The sequence below is a fragment of the Lethenteron reissneri genome, chromosome 12, assembly GCF_015708825.2.
Source record: "Lethenteron reissneri isolate LAM-NWPU_2019-01 chromosome 12, ASM1570882v1, whole genome shotgun sequence".
NCBI classification, from domain to species: Eukaryota; Metazoa; Chordata; class Hyperoartia; order Petromyzontiformes; family Petromyzontidae; genus Lethenteron; species Lethenteron reissneri.
Window position 1 is genome coordinate 280,394 of NC_083790.1, and position 16,794 is coordinate 297,187.

General features: G+C 56.4%; 1 protein-coding gene across 1 annotated transcript in view; it reads right to left on the bottom strand.

The window, feature by feature from the left end:
* The window catches only part of LOC133341656 (LIM/homeobox protein Lhx8-like), a 35,310-nt gene extending 18,776 nt beyond the window's left edge, over positions 1–16,534 (bottom strand). Inside the window, exons 1-6 of the mRNA XM_061550249.1 lie at positions 16,350–16,534; positions 6,698–6,787; positions 4,966–5,241; positions 4,397–4,518; positions 3,176–3,489; positions 1–65 (exon numbers count right to left, since the gene is read on the bottom strand). Of these exons, the coding sequence (XP_061406233.1) occupies positions 1–65; positions 3,176–3,489; positions 4,397–4,518; positions 4,966–5,241; positions 6,698–6,787; positions 16,350–16,352 (870 nt within the window). The 5' untranslated portion in view covers positions 16,353–16,534. The remainder of the gene's footprint in view (positions 66–3,175; positions 3,490–4,396; positions 4,519–4,965; positions 5,242–6,697; positions 6,788–16,349) is intronic.
* Positions 16,535–16,794: the final 260 nt, after the last annotated feature.

Sequence of the window (16,794 nt, forward strand, 5' to 3'; positions counted from 1 at the left end):
CCCCTGCGCCCCCTCCCCCTCGCCCCCTGTGGGGAGGGCCCCCCCCTCGGGCCCCCCCACGGCGCCTGCGACACAGAATCCCCGCGTCACGACAGACACACCGCGTCACGTGATCACCCCACGCTAGCCCAGGTAAACTGCGCTTCACACAGAATAACAATCTGCCCTCTACAGCTGAGGATTCATCATCGTCGTAATCGTAGTCAACAATTAAAAGTAACATTTTACAAACGACATAACATTACCAGCAAAAAAGATAAACAGAGAATAATAAATAAAACAATACACAATTGAATGCAGCGGATTGTTTGCGAATAGCGACGCCGCGTGGCATTCTGACCCCCGGGGGAACGGGGTCAGAATTACCACGGGAATGAAAATCTCACGGCGGCTCTCCGTCCCGGATGCCGTGACAACAGACAAAGATCCCCTGTATCGCCTTAACAGACCGATTGGGGGAAGTGCTGCTAGCGAGCACCTATGAAGGCCGGCATCGCACACGAGATGGTGGCCAGCCTCACGCCCGGCTGAGTCGACCTAGGGGAGGCCCAGGACCTGTTCAGATAATCGTCGCTGGCGTTGGTGGCCGTGAGTGGGAATCGATCTCGTGGTTCGTAGCGCAGCGTAGCGCTAACCACTGCGCTACTGCTCTCACACACACAACCCATCCCATCACACACACACACAACCCCCCCCCCATCACACACACAACCCCCCCCATCACACACACACACCCCCCCATCACACACACACACCCCCCCATCACACACACCCCCCCCCATCACACACACCCCCCCCATCACACACACACCCCCCCATCACACACACACACCCCCCCATCACACACACACACCCCCCCATCACACACACACACCCCCCCCATCACACACACACACCCCCCCCCATCACACACCCCCCCCCCATTACACACACCCCCCCCCCATTACACACACCCCCCCCCCATCACACACACACCCCCCCCATCACACACACACACCCCCCCATCACACACACACACCCCCCCTCACACACACACACCCCCCCATCACACACACACACACCCCCCCCCATCACACACCCCCCCCCATCACACACACCCCCCCCCCATTACACACACCCCCCCCCCATCACACACACACACCCCCCCATCACACACACACACCCCCCCATCACACACACACACCCCCCCCATCACACACACACACACCCCCCCCCATCACACACCCCCCCCCATCACACACACCCCCCCCCCATTACACACACCCCCCCCCATTACACACACCCCCCCCCCATCACACACACACTCCCGCCCCCCATCACACACACACACACACCCCCCCCATCACACACACACCCCCCCCCCCATCACACACACACCCCCCCCCCATCACACACACACACCCCCCCCCCATCACACACACACTCCCCCCCCCCCCATCACACACACACTCCCCCCCCCCCCATCACACACACACTCCCCCCCCATCACACACACACACACCCCCCCCATCACACACACACACACCCCCCCCATCACACACACACACCCCCCATCACACACACACCCCCCCATCACACACACACACCACCCCCCCCCATCACACACCCCCCCCCATCACACACACCCCCCCCCATTACACACACCCCCCCCCCCATTACACACACCCCCCCCCCATCACACACACACTCCCGCCCCCCATCACACACACACCCCCCCCCCATCACACACACACACCCCCCCCCATCACACACACACACCCCCCCCCATCACACACACACACCCCCCCCCCATCACACACACACACCCCCCCCCATCACACACACACTCCCCCCCCCATCACACACACACTCCCCCCCCCATCACACACACACTCCCCCCCCCCCCATCACACACACACTCCCCCCCCCATCACACACACACTCCCCCCCCCCCCATCACACACACACTCCCCCCCCCATCACACACACACTCCCCCCCCCATCACACACACACTCCCCCCCCCCATCACACACACACACCCCCCCCATCACACACACACCCCCCCCCCATCACACACACACACCCCCCCCTATCACACACCACCCCCCCCCCCATCACACACACACCCCCCCCCCATCACACACACACACCCCCCCCCATCACACACACACACCCCCCCCATCACACACACACACCCCCCCCCCATCACACACACACACCCCCCCCCCATCACACACACACACCCCCCCCCATCACACACACACCCCCCCCATCACACACACCCCCCCCATCACACACACACCCCCCCCCATCACACACACACACCCCCCATCACACACACACACCCCCATCACACACACACATCCCCCATCACACACACACATCCCCCCCCATCACACACCACCCCCATCACACACACACCCATATCACACACACACACCCACATCACACCCCCATCACACACACCCATCACACACACACACACACACCCATATCACACACACACACCCACATCACACCCCCATCAGACACACCCATCACACACACACACACACCCATATCACACACACACACACCCACATCACACCCCCATCAGACACACCCATCACACACACACACACCCATACCACACACACACACCCACATCACACCCCCATCACACACACCCATCACACACACACACACACCATCACACACACACCCCATCACACCCATCAACACCCATCACACACACACACACACCATATCACACCACACACCCACATCACACCCCATCAACACACCATCACACACACACACACCCATATCACACACACACACACCCACATCACACCCCCATCACACACACCCATCACACACACACACACACCCATATCCACACACACACACCCACATCACACCCCCATCACACACACCCATCACACACACACACACACCCATATCACACACACACACCCACATCACACCCCCATCACACACACCCATCACACACACACACACCCATATCACACACACACACCCACATCACACCCCCATCACACACACCCATCACACACACACACACACACACCCATATCACACACACACACCCACATCACACCCCCATCAGACACACCCATCACACACACACACACACCCATATCACACACACACACCCACATCACACCCCCATCAGACACGCAACTCCACACGCACCGTGTTGGAGGAGGAGGCCGGCGGGCGCCGCGGTCGAAGTGGCCACGGTTCCTTGCCCTTGGCCAGGCGCTGCACCCTGCTGCTGCTGCTGCTGATGATGCGCCTGCTGCTGCTGTTGCAGGAAGGCGCGGTAGTGCGCCCTGCACAGGAGGCGGCCGCCGTCGGCCAGGCCGAACTCCTCGCCCGTGGCGAGCTGGCGCTTGCAGGCGGCGCACGCGAAGCACGCGAGGTGGAAGACGAGGCCGCGGGCGCGCCGCACCCAGTCACTGGGCTGCACGTGGCGGCCGCAACGCGAGCACTTGCGCCCGAAGCGCCTGGGCTCATCATTCACAATGGAAGAACGAGGAGACCTCGATTTAAAGCTTTCGTGACTGCAGGGATTCATCTTCTTGGTTCTTTCGGTAAAGGCACGTAGAAGGGAAATAAAATAATAATAAAACATAATGAAATACAATTCTCACGACGTTTCGGCCACAACGCAAGTAGCCGTCCTTGGGTGAAGAACAGGGCTGTCGGAAAGACCTGTTCTTCACCTGAGGTCTGTCGGAAAAACCTGTTCTTCACCTGAGGACGGCTGCTTGCGTTGTGGCCGAAACGTCGTGAGAATTGTATTTTATTATGTTATATTTTATTATTTTATTATTTCCCTTCTACCAAGAAGAAATAAACGAGAAGACCGTTCACTGAAACGTCGACTGTTTTGCACCGGTAGGGTCGTGATGAATGTATGCTGCATGTTGAACTTCTACCACACCGTACGTAGCCAACGGCGCTATTGTGCGTGCACAATGCTTAGCGTACTGCACTATAAATCCGGTGAGCCGAGTTCGGATATGTGGAGAGGCGGGTATGTGGAGGAGACGTTACTGATCCAGCTAATGAGCACGTGGTGTACACGGGGGGGGGGGGTCACCGAGAGCCACGTGGCGCAGCGAGAGGATGATACCGCGGCAGGCGGGACGCGGTGGGTCGGGGCGAGGGGCGCTGCTGTGGTTGCTTGGCGAGGCGTTTTGGCAAACTGTCATAGTGTTTGTTTCTTTCGCGTAGATAGAAACATAAAGTGAATAAAAATAATACTGTAGCCTGGTGCTTGATCGGAGTGAGTGTACTGGCAGTCTGTAATGTAGACTGTAGCAATGGGTATTGGAAGTGTGGTGCCAAGCTGTGGTGAGTTTGGTCATCTATAGCGAGCTTCTGGAAAGCTGTGACGAGGAGCAGCACCTGAGGTAGTCAAGTTTACAGAAGACGTCTCTGTCGCGGTAGAAGCAGCTGCTGTGGCGGCTCAGGGGGCTGTGGCACACGGAGCACGCGAGGCACCGCACGTGCCAGCACTGCTCACTCACCTATCGGGGGGGGGGGGCACACGGGGGCGCGTGGGGGCCCGTGGGGGTCACGGTGTCAGGACGGTCACGGCAGTCGCGCACGGCCCTCCCCGTAGCGGCGCCGCGTCTCCCGTTCCCCGCGCACCGTCGCGGCTTCGGTGCGCGTCTCCCGTTTACAACCCTGAAGAGCGAGTGGCGGAAATTACACGTTCATATGACGAGGGCGAGGCTATCCTAGGACAACAACCGCTGTTAACTTGCCAACAAAGTGGTACCAATTTTTTCGACCCGAAAGGGAGGATGTGATGATGATAGGCCTCCCACGTGGCCGGCAGAATTCGGGGGGGGGGGGGCTTGGTTCTGAAGATTGGGGTGTTCGTGGCTCTGGTTCGCGGTAGTTCTGAAGGTTCTTGCATTTCTAGAGGTTCTGGTTCGTGTCGGTTCCCGTGATCCCGTTTCGTGTCTCACCTTGAGTAGGAATCTGTCGAGGATCTCGTGTCCGCACCGCGCGCACACGGGGGGGACCTTCCCGGGGCCACCCTGGGGGGGTCCGGAGGGCCCTGGCGAGGAGGGTCCCCCTCCCTCTCCCTCCGCGCCGGGGCCTCTCGCCGGTCCCGCGGGGGGGCCCTGCCGCGAGGGCCCCGCCGGGGAGCGTGCGGACGAGGTGGACGAGGTGGACGAGGGAGGGGGGGAGCGCGACCCCGCCTCCTCGTGGGGTGGTGGCACGTGGCCCGAGCGGGGAGCCTGCACGGTCAAGGTCACGGTCAGAGGTCACGGTCAGGAGTCGTGAGGGTCACGCCCCCGAGCAACGGGGGGGGGGGGGGAGCAGGGTAATCGCCTGCAGCGAGAGGGGAGGGGCGCTGCTTATTAACGCCCAATGAGGCAATTACCCAATCACGTTTTATAGTCAAAGTCCTAAATTGTTTACAAATGTTGCCTAATCCCATATTGCCCCCACCATCGCGTTGCCCCCACCCCCTTCAGTGTCTCTCCACGGAGCCACGCGGGTTTAACACGCAGCATCTCATCAGCAGATTCTGGCCGGCTTGAACGAATGCTGGAAAACGGCCACATATATTATTGGCAGGGACCCTCTCTCTGTGAGATGTGGGTCCGAGGTTCGACGCAAAGCTCGAACCTCGGAGCGTGGTGGAAAATCAAGGCGACAATGGATTCGCAGCCTTCGCCTCCTTCCTGCAAGCCCGGCTGCGTCGACGGTGAGGCGCCGGGTGGCTGCCTGGCCGATGGAGATGTCTTTGAGGCCCTGGTCTGCTCAATCTGCTGCGGCTCTGAACTCCGTCGTCTCCTGGCGCTGCATGGCCATTAGCTCGGGCACGTGTTCGAGGTATGACCGATAAGCGTCCTTCGGCACGATGTGCGACGTTTCGCACCACGTGCTGGGAGCTCCGACAGACGACACTCCCAGCACGTGGAGCGAAACGTCGGACATCGTGCCGCACGATGCAGAGCGGCTACATCCCGACGCTTCGAATCGGTTCACAGCATCACGACCACGAGAACCTACACGGACGTTGTGAGCGCGCTTTGAATGTTATCTTAATGTACAGCGTTACGTGTTAATGCACACACTGGGCGTGTACTGTGTGATTCTGTGAGGCAAGGTGCCAAGGTGGGGAGCGGTAGTGCAGCGGTTAGCGCGCTGCGCTATAAACCCGACGACCCGAGTTCCAATTCGGCTCACGGCAATCGACACCAGTGCCGATTATCTGAACCGGTCGTGGGCCTCCCGTAGGTAGACTCAGACTTAAATGAGTACCTGAAATAGTTGTGTAGACATCGCCACTCGGGCGACAAAGGCGGCCGGGCGTGGTGCTGGCCACCTAGACCACTCGTGTGCCGTGCTTGGCCTACATAGGTGCTGCTACTCGCGAATAGCAATTGCCCCAACAGTCTGCGTCGAAGACTCGACGAGGGATGTCTGTGTGGTGGGTAGCGGTGGCACAGCGCTTGGCGCCCCGCGCTGGGCGGGTACACGAGCAGACATCGTGTTCGTGCGCACGTGGGCCGCGCCTCGTCTACGTGCGGCAGACGCGTCCGTGAGTGGCGAGCGATTCCCAACAGATTATGGGCCTCCCCTAGGTCGACTCCGCCTCACAACGAGTACCTGGTGTAGCGGTGTGTAAACATCAGCACTGGGGAGACAAAGGCGGCCGGGCGTGACGCGTCCCCGTCGCCTCACCTGTCCCAGTCCCGTTCGAATCCGTGCCCCCTTGGTCCCCGGACCCCCCTCTGCGGGGACCCCGAGCCTGAGGGAGCCGGACATGGCGACCTGGGGAGGGGGGAGCGGGCCCCCCACGAGTATTATTAAGCACAGCCCCCCAAGTCTCTCAATCACTACAACCAGGGATTGAATCGATCACTCAGGAGTATACGGTTCGTTGGGAACACGAGAGTCGAAGGCGCGTAACTCGTATCCAGAGGCATAGCGAGAGGAGGTATTCTGGATGTGGTGCACCGGGTACCGAAATATATGACGGGTCGCCGAGGCGGACAGCGTCTCTGAGTTACTGCCCCGTGTCTGTTAATGACTGCATCGCCCACATCCCAATTAGTGCGGTCACTCACTCACTCACCCACCTCACCCACTCACCCACCTCACTCACCCACCCACGTTATCCATTATCCGCGCCATCGGCGCTCACCAACGAACTCTGTCGGGCTGAGTGAGTTGCGCTTGACGAGGCGGGGTTCTGTCGCGGTGTCATGGTCACCAAAACCGACTTACAGATCTCCACGCCTCGCGTCCACCCAGCACCAGACGTGGGTTCTCCACAGGCTCCACAGTCTATATGCAGCAGCACTAACATTTTATCCATCACGATTTATCCACCGCTGAATCGAGGCCTCCCCACGCCTTAGCAATCTATCACGGCCCCTGCAATGCCACACAGAGTGTGAGCGCAGTGAGTGTGTGGCTCCTGTACACGAGCCGGGTGGGTGGCTCCGTCTCCTCTGCGGTGAGGGTCCCCCCCCCCCCGGGCGCTGTCAACTCGGCCCGGGCCCCTCTCGCCGCGACGCTGGGCCCGACGACGTCTGTCGCCCGCACGTGCCCCCGAGTCCACGTGATCCTCGCTCTCGCTCGGTGTCATTCTCATCTGAATGAAGATGTCTAACCGGCATGATGTTCTCTCACCCACATGTTCCGGTGTTTTCCGTGCAATTCCACGCACGCGTATCTCTTCTTTGCGCACTTTTCAGCGCTGTTCAGTGTGCGGTGGTGGTGCTGGTGGTGCTGGTGTCGGTGGTGCTGGTGGTGTCGTCCGCTTCGCTCAGCCCCCTTGACACCCACTCTGCAGCCTCGCGTCCGCTACTCCCGTGCCCCCGTAGCCAGAGATTCTAGCTCCTACCTCCAACGCGGTGATGCAGAGAATACGTCGCCTGCATCCGTGCATGGAAACCGCACGTTTAGGAATATAGATCTATACGTAGAGAGGTGGAAATACCAACAAGACGAACGCACGGAACCCTGTAACGCCGCTCGATGACGGGACGAGGAATGTCCAAACACGAGGCGCGTTTGGAGACGCGACGGCAACCAACGCGAGCACCGAGCGGGTGGCGATGATCGCCAACTCCACCGAGGTGGACCCACCACAGAGAGCCGAGGTGGACCCATCACAAAGAGCCGAGGTGGACCCATCACAGAGAGCCGAGGCGCAGCTGCCACTCGCGCCCGGAGAAAGAAGCGGAAGCCCCGGGGAGGGATTCGCTGCAGAGCTCTCGGGCAGAATCTTCGACGCCCTCGCGATAAATGAAGAATGCGTTTCAGAGGAGGAAGTTGATGACGTCACACGTGAAGAGGTGAACACTGCCCTTGGCACGAGGGACACGGGGATAACCGGGACGCAGCCAGCAGCGGCGGAGCACAATGAATACAACTCTACATTGATGTGCTATGGAAAAGGGTCATTGCTCGAAACGTTGCCCACACAGGGTGGTATCGACGAATGTGTCGAGTTGGATGCAAGTACCAGCGAAACGTCGTCGTACTACTCAAATTCTGAATGTGGATTCACTCTTCCAACACACCGGTGAAGTAACTAATTGGCATTTTGTTACCGTGACACATTTTTACTGATTGGCCGTGTCGGGTGGTGGAGGGTTGCGACACATTTATAATAACGCGATCCGACTCAAAGCCCTTTATTATGAATAATACTGGTCGCGAAAGCCTACGTGTTAAAACAAACCTACGTGTTAAAGTGTTGCGTTTAGTTGCCGGATGTTCAATGCCTCAAGCAATCGGCCTTCTCTTCACAACACCAATTTGGATAATTACAGACCAATTAAGCCTCGTCCCACGTGGATCTCAATCGTCCCCCACGTCACAGACCCAGACACTGGAGTTTCTACCAGCGACCACGAAGACAAAGATCCCCCCCCCTCACCCATACAGACTCTTGAGGCAAATGCTGTTAGCGAGCACCTATACAAATGCATGGCACACGAGTGTGTCGTCTTCCTCGTGCCTGTGTTTATACATCGCGCTAGGTACTTGTTTTAACGCTCGGTTAACCCAGGGGATGCCCGTAACCGGTTCAAATATTTGCCACTGTTTTTCGTTCATCGCACAGCGCGCTAACCACTGCGCCACTGATCATCACAGCGACATTACACAAAAAAACACGCGCGCACATTTCGAGTGTTCGCACTGCTGGAGAAATGCCGGAATAACACAGAGGTCGCAGTCACCGCAAGCGATGCGCCGAGAGTAATCACGCGCGCACGACGCGGCCTCTCCCGTGATGATAGCAGAAGCACCCGCGGGTGTGCACGGCATAGCACGTGTTCTCTAGCCGACGGCATCCGTATGCACAGTACGTGCACTCTGTCACGCCATACTCGTAGACGGTTTGAGCTTACTTCACCACGCTGGTCAGTGCGGGTGGGTGAAAGGGGGTGTGTGGGGTGAGCCTAGGACCACTTAAGATATCACGTTCCACGCACTGGTTACCGGGATCATAGCGCATGGCGTTAACCGAAGCGCCACCGGTCCTCTCGGATGATCTATTATGATTGTAGGGGATCGTGAAATGTTCCAGTAACCACGACCGGAGCACTCCACGGGAGGCGATTTACTCCGACCACGAATGCTGGAGATCGTCGACATGACTCGGTGGTGGAGCACCTCGGGGCTGCGCAGCAATAAGAAGTTTCCGAGTTCAACTCCTGGGTGGGGGGGGGGGGGGTCAGCCCATCATCACTTCATCCGTGGTCGCTACAATAACTACGACTGGGGAAAGTGACCGCAGTGGTTGTGCTACGAGAGGCTCGCCCGCCCTTGTGAGCGTGGGGAGTCTCTCCTGCCGCTGGTGCAGTAGCAGCAGCAACAGCTGCAGCAGCAGCAGCCGCAGCAGCAGCGGGGGGTGTGGACGGGAAGCGATACCCGGGGCTCGGGGGCAGCAGCGGCCGCCGCGAGGTGGAGCGGAGCCGGAGCCTCCCCCTGCTGCTCTGCGACTCACTCGGACTCCGTGTGTCTCTCATTGCTCTGCTCCAAGAGCAGCAGCAGCAGCAGCCACAGCGATCCAGTCACTGCTGGATGCAGAGGCATCCGTCCAAGCCGTCGCCACGATTGGTGTGAAACTAATAACGAATTAAACTTCACGTTGCGGCGATAAGCGGAGTCCTCTTATTACCTCTACGAGATGTGAGCTCTCTACTCTAACCCTTATAGGACGTCATTCGGATTATTACTCTAGCGGGTCTAACTCTTGTGACACTGCTCAAACCAACAAGCTATTCCCTGTCCTTGTATCAGATGTGTGTCTGTACACACGCGTGAAGAGACGAACACGCGCGCGCGTACACAATAACTTGTAATGCTAACACTACTCAACAATAACTATTGTGTTCATTCAACACAGCCGCGTGCACACGCGGGCACCACACCATTGTGACAAGTTAGCACGTAACGAGACAGAATGTTCCACTTGGGGGGAGTGAGCTCCATGGGGGTAACGGAACCGCGGGCCTCGGCGCCGTAATTCTGTTACCGCGGAGTCGGCGGCGCGTGAACGTTAATAATGATGTCCATCTTATACATGTAATAATGATGTCCATCTTATACATGTAATAATGATGTCCATCTTATACATGTCAGACACAACCACGTGCTTCCCGCTTAAACAGCGCGGTGTGTAATGAAACACAACAGCCGCGCACCTGTGATGGTGCGTCAATTAGTAAACAGCAGGACACCTTCAATATTTACCAGGGAGTGGACGATCCACAGATGGAAGGTTTATTCCACTCGCTCACAGACGGTCAGTCGCCTTCCTACCACTCTTCTATCGCGACTTCCATGGTTACTGTTGCGGGAACCTCACTCAGTTATTCCTTCACCCGTGTTGAGGACTCGGGTCTACCAGACTGACTTCCTAGTCCCATAAAATCCACGGCGTTCAACCACCACAGGGCAGTCCATGGCAGCGCCCACAGCACTTCTCTCCGAATCTTCGCGAGCACTGCTCGGTTCTGGAGTTCCCCATCCCATTATCATCACCGCCTCTCTCTCTCGACAAGCTCTTACAACAATAACCATGCCGCTAAATTCACCAAGCACGTGACACTCGTCTTTTGCAACGTTGATAGTGCAGCTTGTTACTGGCCGCTTGGCATTCTGGTCCACCGAGTTGATGGCCAGCAGCTGTTAGACAACCCCCCTTTGGGGGCGAGCGTGTGGGCGAGTGAATCAGGAGCCAAGTAGATTCGGTGCGGCCAGGCGAGAGCTCGGAGCCAGGAGGAGCCTCGTTTGCAAGTGACCGACGTCACTAAAATGATAACAAAAAAGTACAGCAATGAAGCAAATGTAAAGCTGTGCAAAAACAACTACAACTGCTCGAGTGAATGAGTTGATTCAGTGAATTGATGAGGCCCATTATCTTAGCAAACAAATCGGGGTTCTCGGTTTTTTTGGCTCCGATCTCTCTGCTAGAGGAGGCGATAGCCCGAAACGTCGTCCACCTATTGTGTTTACTTTGTATTACGTGTGCTTATGCAGCACTGCCAAGGACATCTCCAGTTTTGCATTGATTGAGTGAATGAGTTGAGCGAATGAGTTGAGTGAATGAGTTGAGTGAGGGAATGAGTTGAGTGAGGGAATGAGTTGAGTGAGGGAATGAGTTGAGTGAGGGAATGAGTTGAGGGAATGAGTTGAGTGAGGGAATGAGTTGAGGGAATGAGTTGAGGGAATGAGTTGAGTGAGTGAATGAGTTGAGGGAATGAGTTGAGGGAATGAGTTGAGTGAATGAGTTGAGTGAGGGAATGAGTTGAGGGAATGAGTTGAGGGAATGAGTTGAGGGAATGAGTTGAGGGAATGAGTTGAGTGAGGGAATGAGTTGAGGGAATGAGTTGAGGGAATGAGTTGAGGGAATGAGTTGAGGGAATGAGTTGAGGGAATGAGTTGAGGGAATGAGTTGAGTGAGGGAATGAGTTGAGTGAGGGAATAAGTTGAGTGAGGGAATGAGTTGAGCGAGGGAATGAGTTGAATGAGTTGAGTGAGGGAATGAGTTGAGTGAGTGAATGAGTTGAGGGAATGAGTTGAGTGAGGGAATGAGTTGAGGGAATGAGTTGAGTGAATGAGTTGAGGGAATGAGTTGAGGGAATGAGTTGAGTGAATGAGTTGAGGGAATGAGTTGAGGGAATGAGTTGAGTGAATGAGTTGAGTGAGGGAATGAGTTGAGTGAATGAGTTGAGTGAGGGAATGAGTTGAGTGAATGAGTTGAGTGAATGAGTTGAGTGAGGGAATGAGTTGAGGGAATGAGTTGAGGGAATGAGTTGAGTGAGTGAATGAGTTGAGTGAATGAGTTGAGTGAATGAGTTGAGTGAATGAGTTGAGTGAATGAGTTGAGTGAATGTTGCCCCGTACCTTGTGTCTCGCCGACTCCCGCTCGCCGAGTCGTTCTACGCGGAGCGCCTGGCTGCTCACGCACCCGGAATTTAACTCAGACTCTGGTTGATCATCACCCCCCTTCCCATTCAAATTATATAACCAATTAATTTACCAATCAATTCATTGATAACAATTAATTGTGGCCGCGGCACGGATCTTCCGCACTCTGATTGCTCATGCAGGTGCGCAGTGACGTCACCGAGGTGCGCTCCACTCCACGGTTGCTGCCCGGGTCGATTCAACTCCGTTCAGGCGACACGCGCAAGTAGCGATGACTTGGGCATTGCCCGCTTTCTCTCGGCTTCAGCGTCACACTCCACGGGAGGCGAAGGACTCGGCCACCGATGCTGCTGCTGCTGCTGCCGCCCTGAGCCCGGGGCCTCAGCTCGGGCCCCGCGCCCTCGGCTCTGGGGCTCCGCGGCGGTGCCGCGACTCGGCTCCTTGCGGCGCGAGGGACGACGCCTCGCCCCCCCCCCCTCTCTCGCCCCCCTCTCTCTTTCTCCTCTCTCTCGCCCTTTCTCTTTCAAAAAGTTGTATAAAAGTCAAAAGTCTCTCTCTCGCCCTCACTCTCTCGCCCTCTCAAAAAAGTTGTATAAAAATCAAAAGTCTCTCTCTCACCCTCGCTCTCTCGCCCTTCGAGGACACCGCGGGGGGTTTCACTCATCCGGTCGCGTTTGTGAGACGCGGACTCTGCGATGGTGACGGCGTTCATTTACAGAGCCCGTTCACACGCGATGAACGTACATTGCAATCTCAACGTGAACACATACACGTGCAGACGCATGCATAGTACGCATGTGACGCATTTGAGCTCCCTAGCCCTTCTAGAACATCATCAGAAGTGAAATCGCGCAGTAGCGATCATCTGTAGCTATGCACGAGGTGAGTGGGATACACGTGCGGCCTCGCGGAGCCCGAGACCCGGGGCCGAGGAAGGACCCGTGCGGCTCCAGATACCAGCCTGGTCGATGTGTGGATTCATTGTGTTGCGTTAACTTCTCCAGGTTGTATTAACGTTGTATTGCGTTGTGCCTACTGCTTTCGTTTAGCTATTCAAAGTGTTGTCGGGTGAGAACAAAGATCCCCCTTACAGCCTTAAGATATATTTGGGGCAAGTGCTGTGAGCGGGTTTTTACGCACACGCGTTCACTAACACACGTGAACACACACACACACACAATAGCATGCGTGTGCATGCAATCAGCAACTCGAAAACGCATCGGGGAGCTGTGAAACACGACTGCGAACACGCAGTCGTGTCCCTGCGTCTGGTGCATTGTGCCCTTGGTAGTGTTGTTGTTCTCCGTGTTTGTGTACAAGTCGTCTGGTGGTGGTGTTGTTGTTCTCCGTGTTTGTGTACAAGTCGTCTGGTGGTGGTGTTGTTGTTGTCAGTGTTTGTGTACAAGTCGTCTGGTGGTGGTGGTGTTGTTCTCCGTGTTTGTGTACAAGTCGTCTGGTGGTGGTGGTGTTGTTGTCAGTGTTTGTGTACAAGTCGTCTGGTGGTGGTGTTGTTGTTGTCCGTGTTTGTGTACAAGTCGTCTGGTGGTGGTGTTGTTGTTCTCCGTGTTTGTGTACAAGTCGTCTGGTGGTGGTGGTGTTGTTGTTCTCCGTGTTTGTGTACAAGTCGTCTGGTGGTGGTGTTGTTGTCTGTGTTTGTGTACAAGTCGTCTGGTGGTGGTGGTGTTGTTGTTCTCTGTGTTTGTGTACAAGTCGTCTGGTGGTGGTGTTGTTGTTGTTCTCCGTGTTTGTGTACAAGTCGTCTGGTGGTGGTGGTGTTGTTGTTGTTCTCCGTGTTTGTGTACAAGTCGTCTGGTGGTGGTGTTGTTGTCAGTGTTTGTGTACAAGTCGTCTGGTGGTGGTGTTGTTGTTCTCCGTGTTTGTGTACAAGTCGTCTGGTGGTGGTGGTGTTGTTGTTGTTCTCCGTGTTTGTGTACAAGTCGTCTGGTGGTGGTGTTGTTCTCCGTGTTTGTGTACAAGTCGTCTGGTGGTGGTGTTTCGTTGATTTGAATGGGCAGCGGTGGTGCAGCGGGTACCGAATAGAGCTACGAACCCGGCGACCGGACTTCGATTCCCGCTCACAGCCAACATCGGTGACGAATTCCTGACCCGCTGCTGAGCACCCCCAAGGTCGACTCCACCTCAAACGAGTGCCCCATGCGGTGTGTGGACACGAGCACTGGGGATACAAAGGCGGCCAGGCGTGGTGCTGGCCACCTTGTGCGCCGAATTGGCATTATTTGGCGCTCGCTACTATACCATCCCTTGGCCCAACAGTCTGTTGACGCTACACGGGGGGGCCTCTTGTTTAATGAAGGTCTGTCTCGTCGTCTTGCTTTGTGTGCGCGCCCTGCCGATGTGGCCCCGTCACCATCTGTGTTGTGTTCATGTTTGTTCACAGTTGTAATGATTTCCGTCCTTGTGTCGGCGAGTTCCTGTATCCAGTGATGTGTTGTGCTGCTGTGTTGCTGCTATTGAGGCTGTGTCGCTATGATGTCGGGTTGTATAATATGAAATTGTTGTTGTGGTGGTTATGTAGTTGTCGCGGTGTTGTGCTTTGTTGATGGTATTTGTGTAGTCGTGCTGTTGCTGTGGTGCTGTCATTTATCTGTTGATTTGCGTTCGCGTTCCCGCGACTGTTGAGCATGAGCGCGAATGCGTGAACCTCACGCACACGTGAACCCAAACACACGTGTACACACTAACACACGTGTACACACAAACACACGTGTACACACAAACACACGTGTACACACTAACACACGTGTACACACTAACACATGAAGACTAACACACGTGTACACACTAACACACGTGTACACTAACACACGTGTACACTAACACACGTGTACACTAACACACGTGTACACACAAACACACGTGTACACTAACACACGTGTACACTAACACACGTGAACCCAAACACACGTGTACACACAAACACACGTGTACCCTAACACATGAAGACTAACACACGTGTACACACTAACACACGTGTACACTAACACACGTGTACACACAAACACACGTGTACACACAAACACACGTGTACACTAACACACGTGAACCCTAACACACGTGAACCCTAACACACACGTGTACACTAAAACACATGAAGACTAACACACACACGTGTACACTAAAACACATGAAGACTAACACACACGTAAGCCCTAACACACGTGTACACTTGTGTGTACTAACACACGCATTACACAAGTCGAATTACACAGTATAGACTCGATCGGGAACGTGTGTGTGTGCGTGGACACACACACACACTTGTACGTGTGTGTGTGTATTGGCTAAACACAACGCATAACTCTAAGCAACAACAGATTTTACGATTGATATTTGATAAAAACATAACTCCAGCATCAATCTAAACCACACGCACTCCAGCATCAATCTAAACTACACCAACTCCAGCACGCTAACCCGTTATTATCATCGACCGATTCCAGCGCACGGGATTGAGGTTAAGGTTAGGGTGGCGGTAAGTCCGTTTTGCGCTTTGTGTAAAGGTCGTGGTCAAGGGTTAGTGTAGGATCTGGGATGAGGACCCGGGGTTAAGGTATCGTGTCGGATTTCTGGTGAGTGTGTACGAGCTGGACTTGGCTTTGAGATGTGGCGCTCCGCACGGATCCTCACGTCTCGCGAACCCCCCAACCCTGTAACTCGAACCCTCGCCCCGTGACACCAACCGCAGCCCACCTCCCTGACCGCTCTCGTCTCCCGCAGCCACCGACCCCCGGTGTCTCTTCCCGCCGCGTCTCCCCCGTGTCTCCCTCACCTGTCTCGGGCTGTCCCCGCCCGCGGCCCGGCCCGCGAGTCTCTCGCTCTTCCAGTACATGGTGGTACACAATCACCGCGCCGTGCGGCTGCTGCTGATGCTGCTGATGGTAATGACCGTGGTAATTACGGCGCCGGTGTGGGGGATTACCATGGTACTCTTCTCGCAGCGGGTGGTGATGTGGTAGCCGTGTTCCCGTGGCACCCTCACGCCGTGGTAATGCCGCTCATGGTAAACGCGCTCTGGCGCTGAGCGAGGAGTTGGCTCCGCTTCGTGCAGCGCAGCGACTCGGCGCGCCGCGCTCCGTGCCCCGACTCGGCGACTCCCGCGCCAGCGCCGAGACCCCCCCACGCGGCCGCTCCTCCCCCCCCCTGCCCCCCCCGGCCCCCCCCCCGCCTCCCCCGCCCGGATCCCCGCTCGCTTCCCCGCCGCCGCCGCCACTCCCCACCCATCGTCGCTGTTACCTGATCCGGGCAGAGGGAGGATGGGGGAGGGAGGAGGAGGAAGGGGGTGGGAGGGCCCTGGGTTGCGAGTCCTCAAGAAAACAGCGGCGCCCACCTCCCCCGCATATCCCATTGCCCCCCCCTCCATCCCC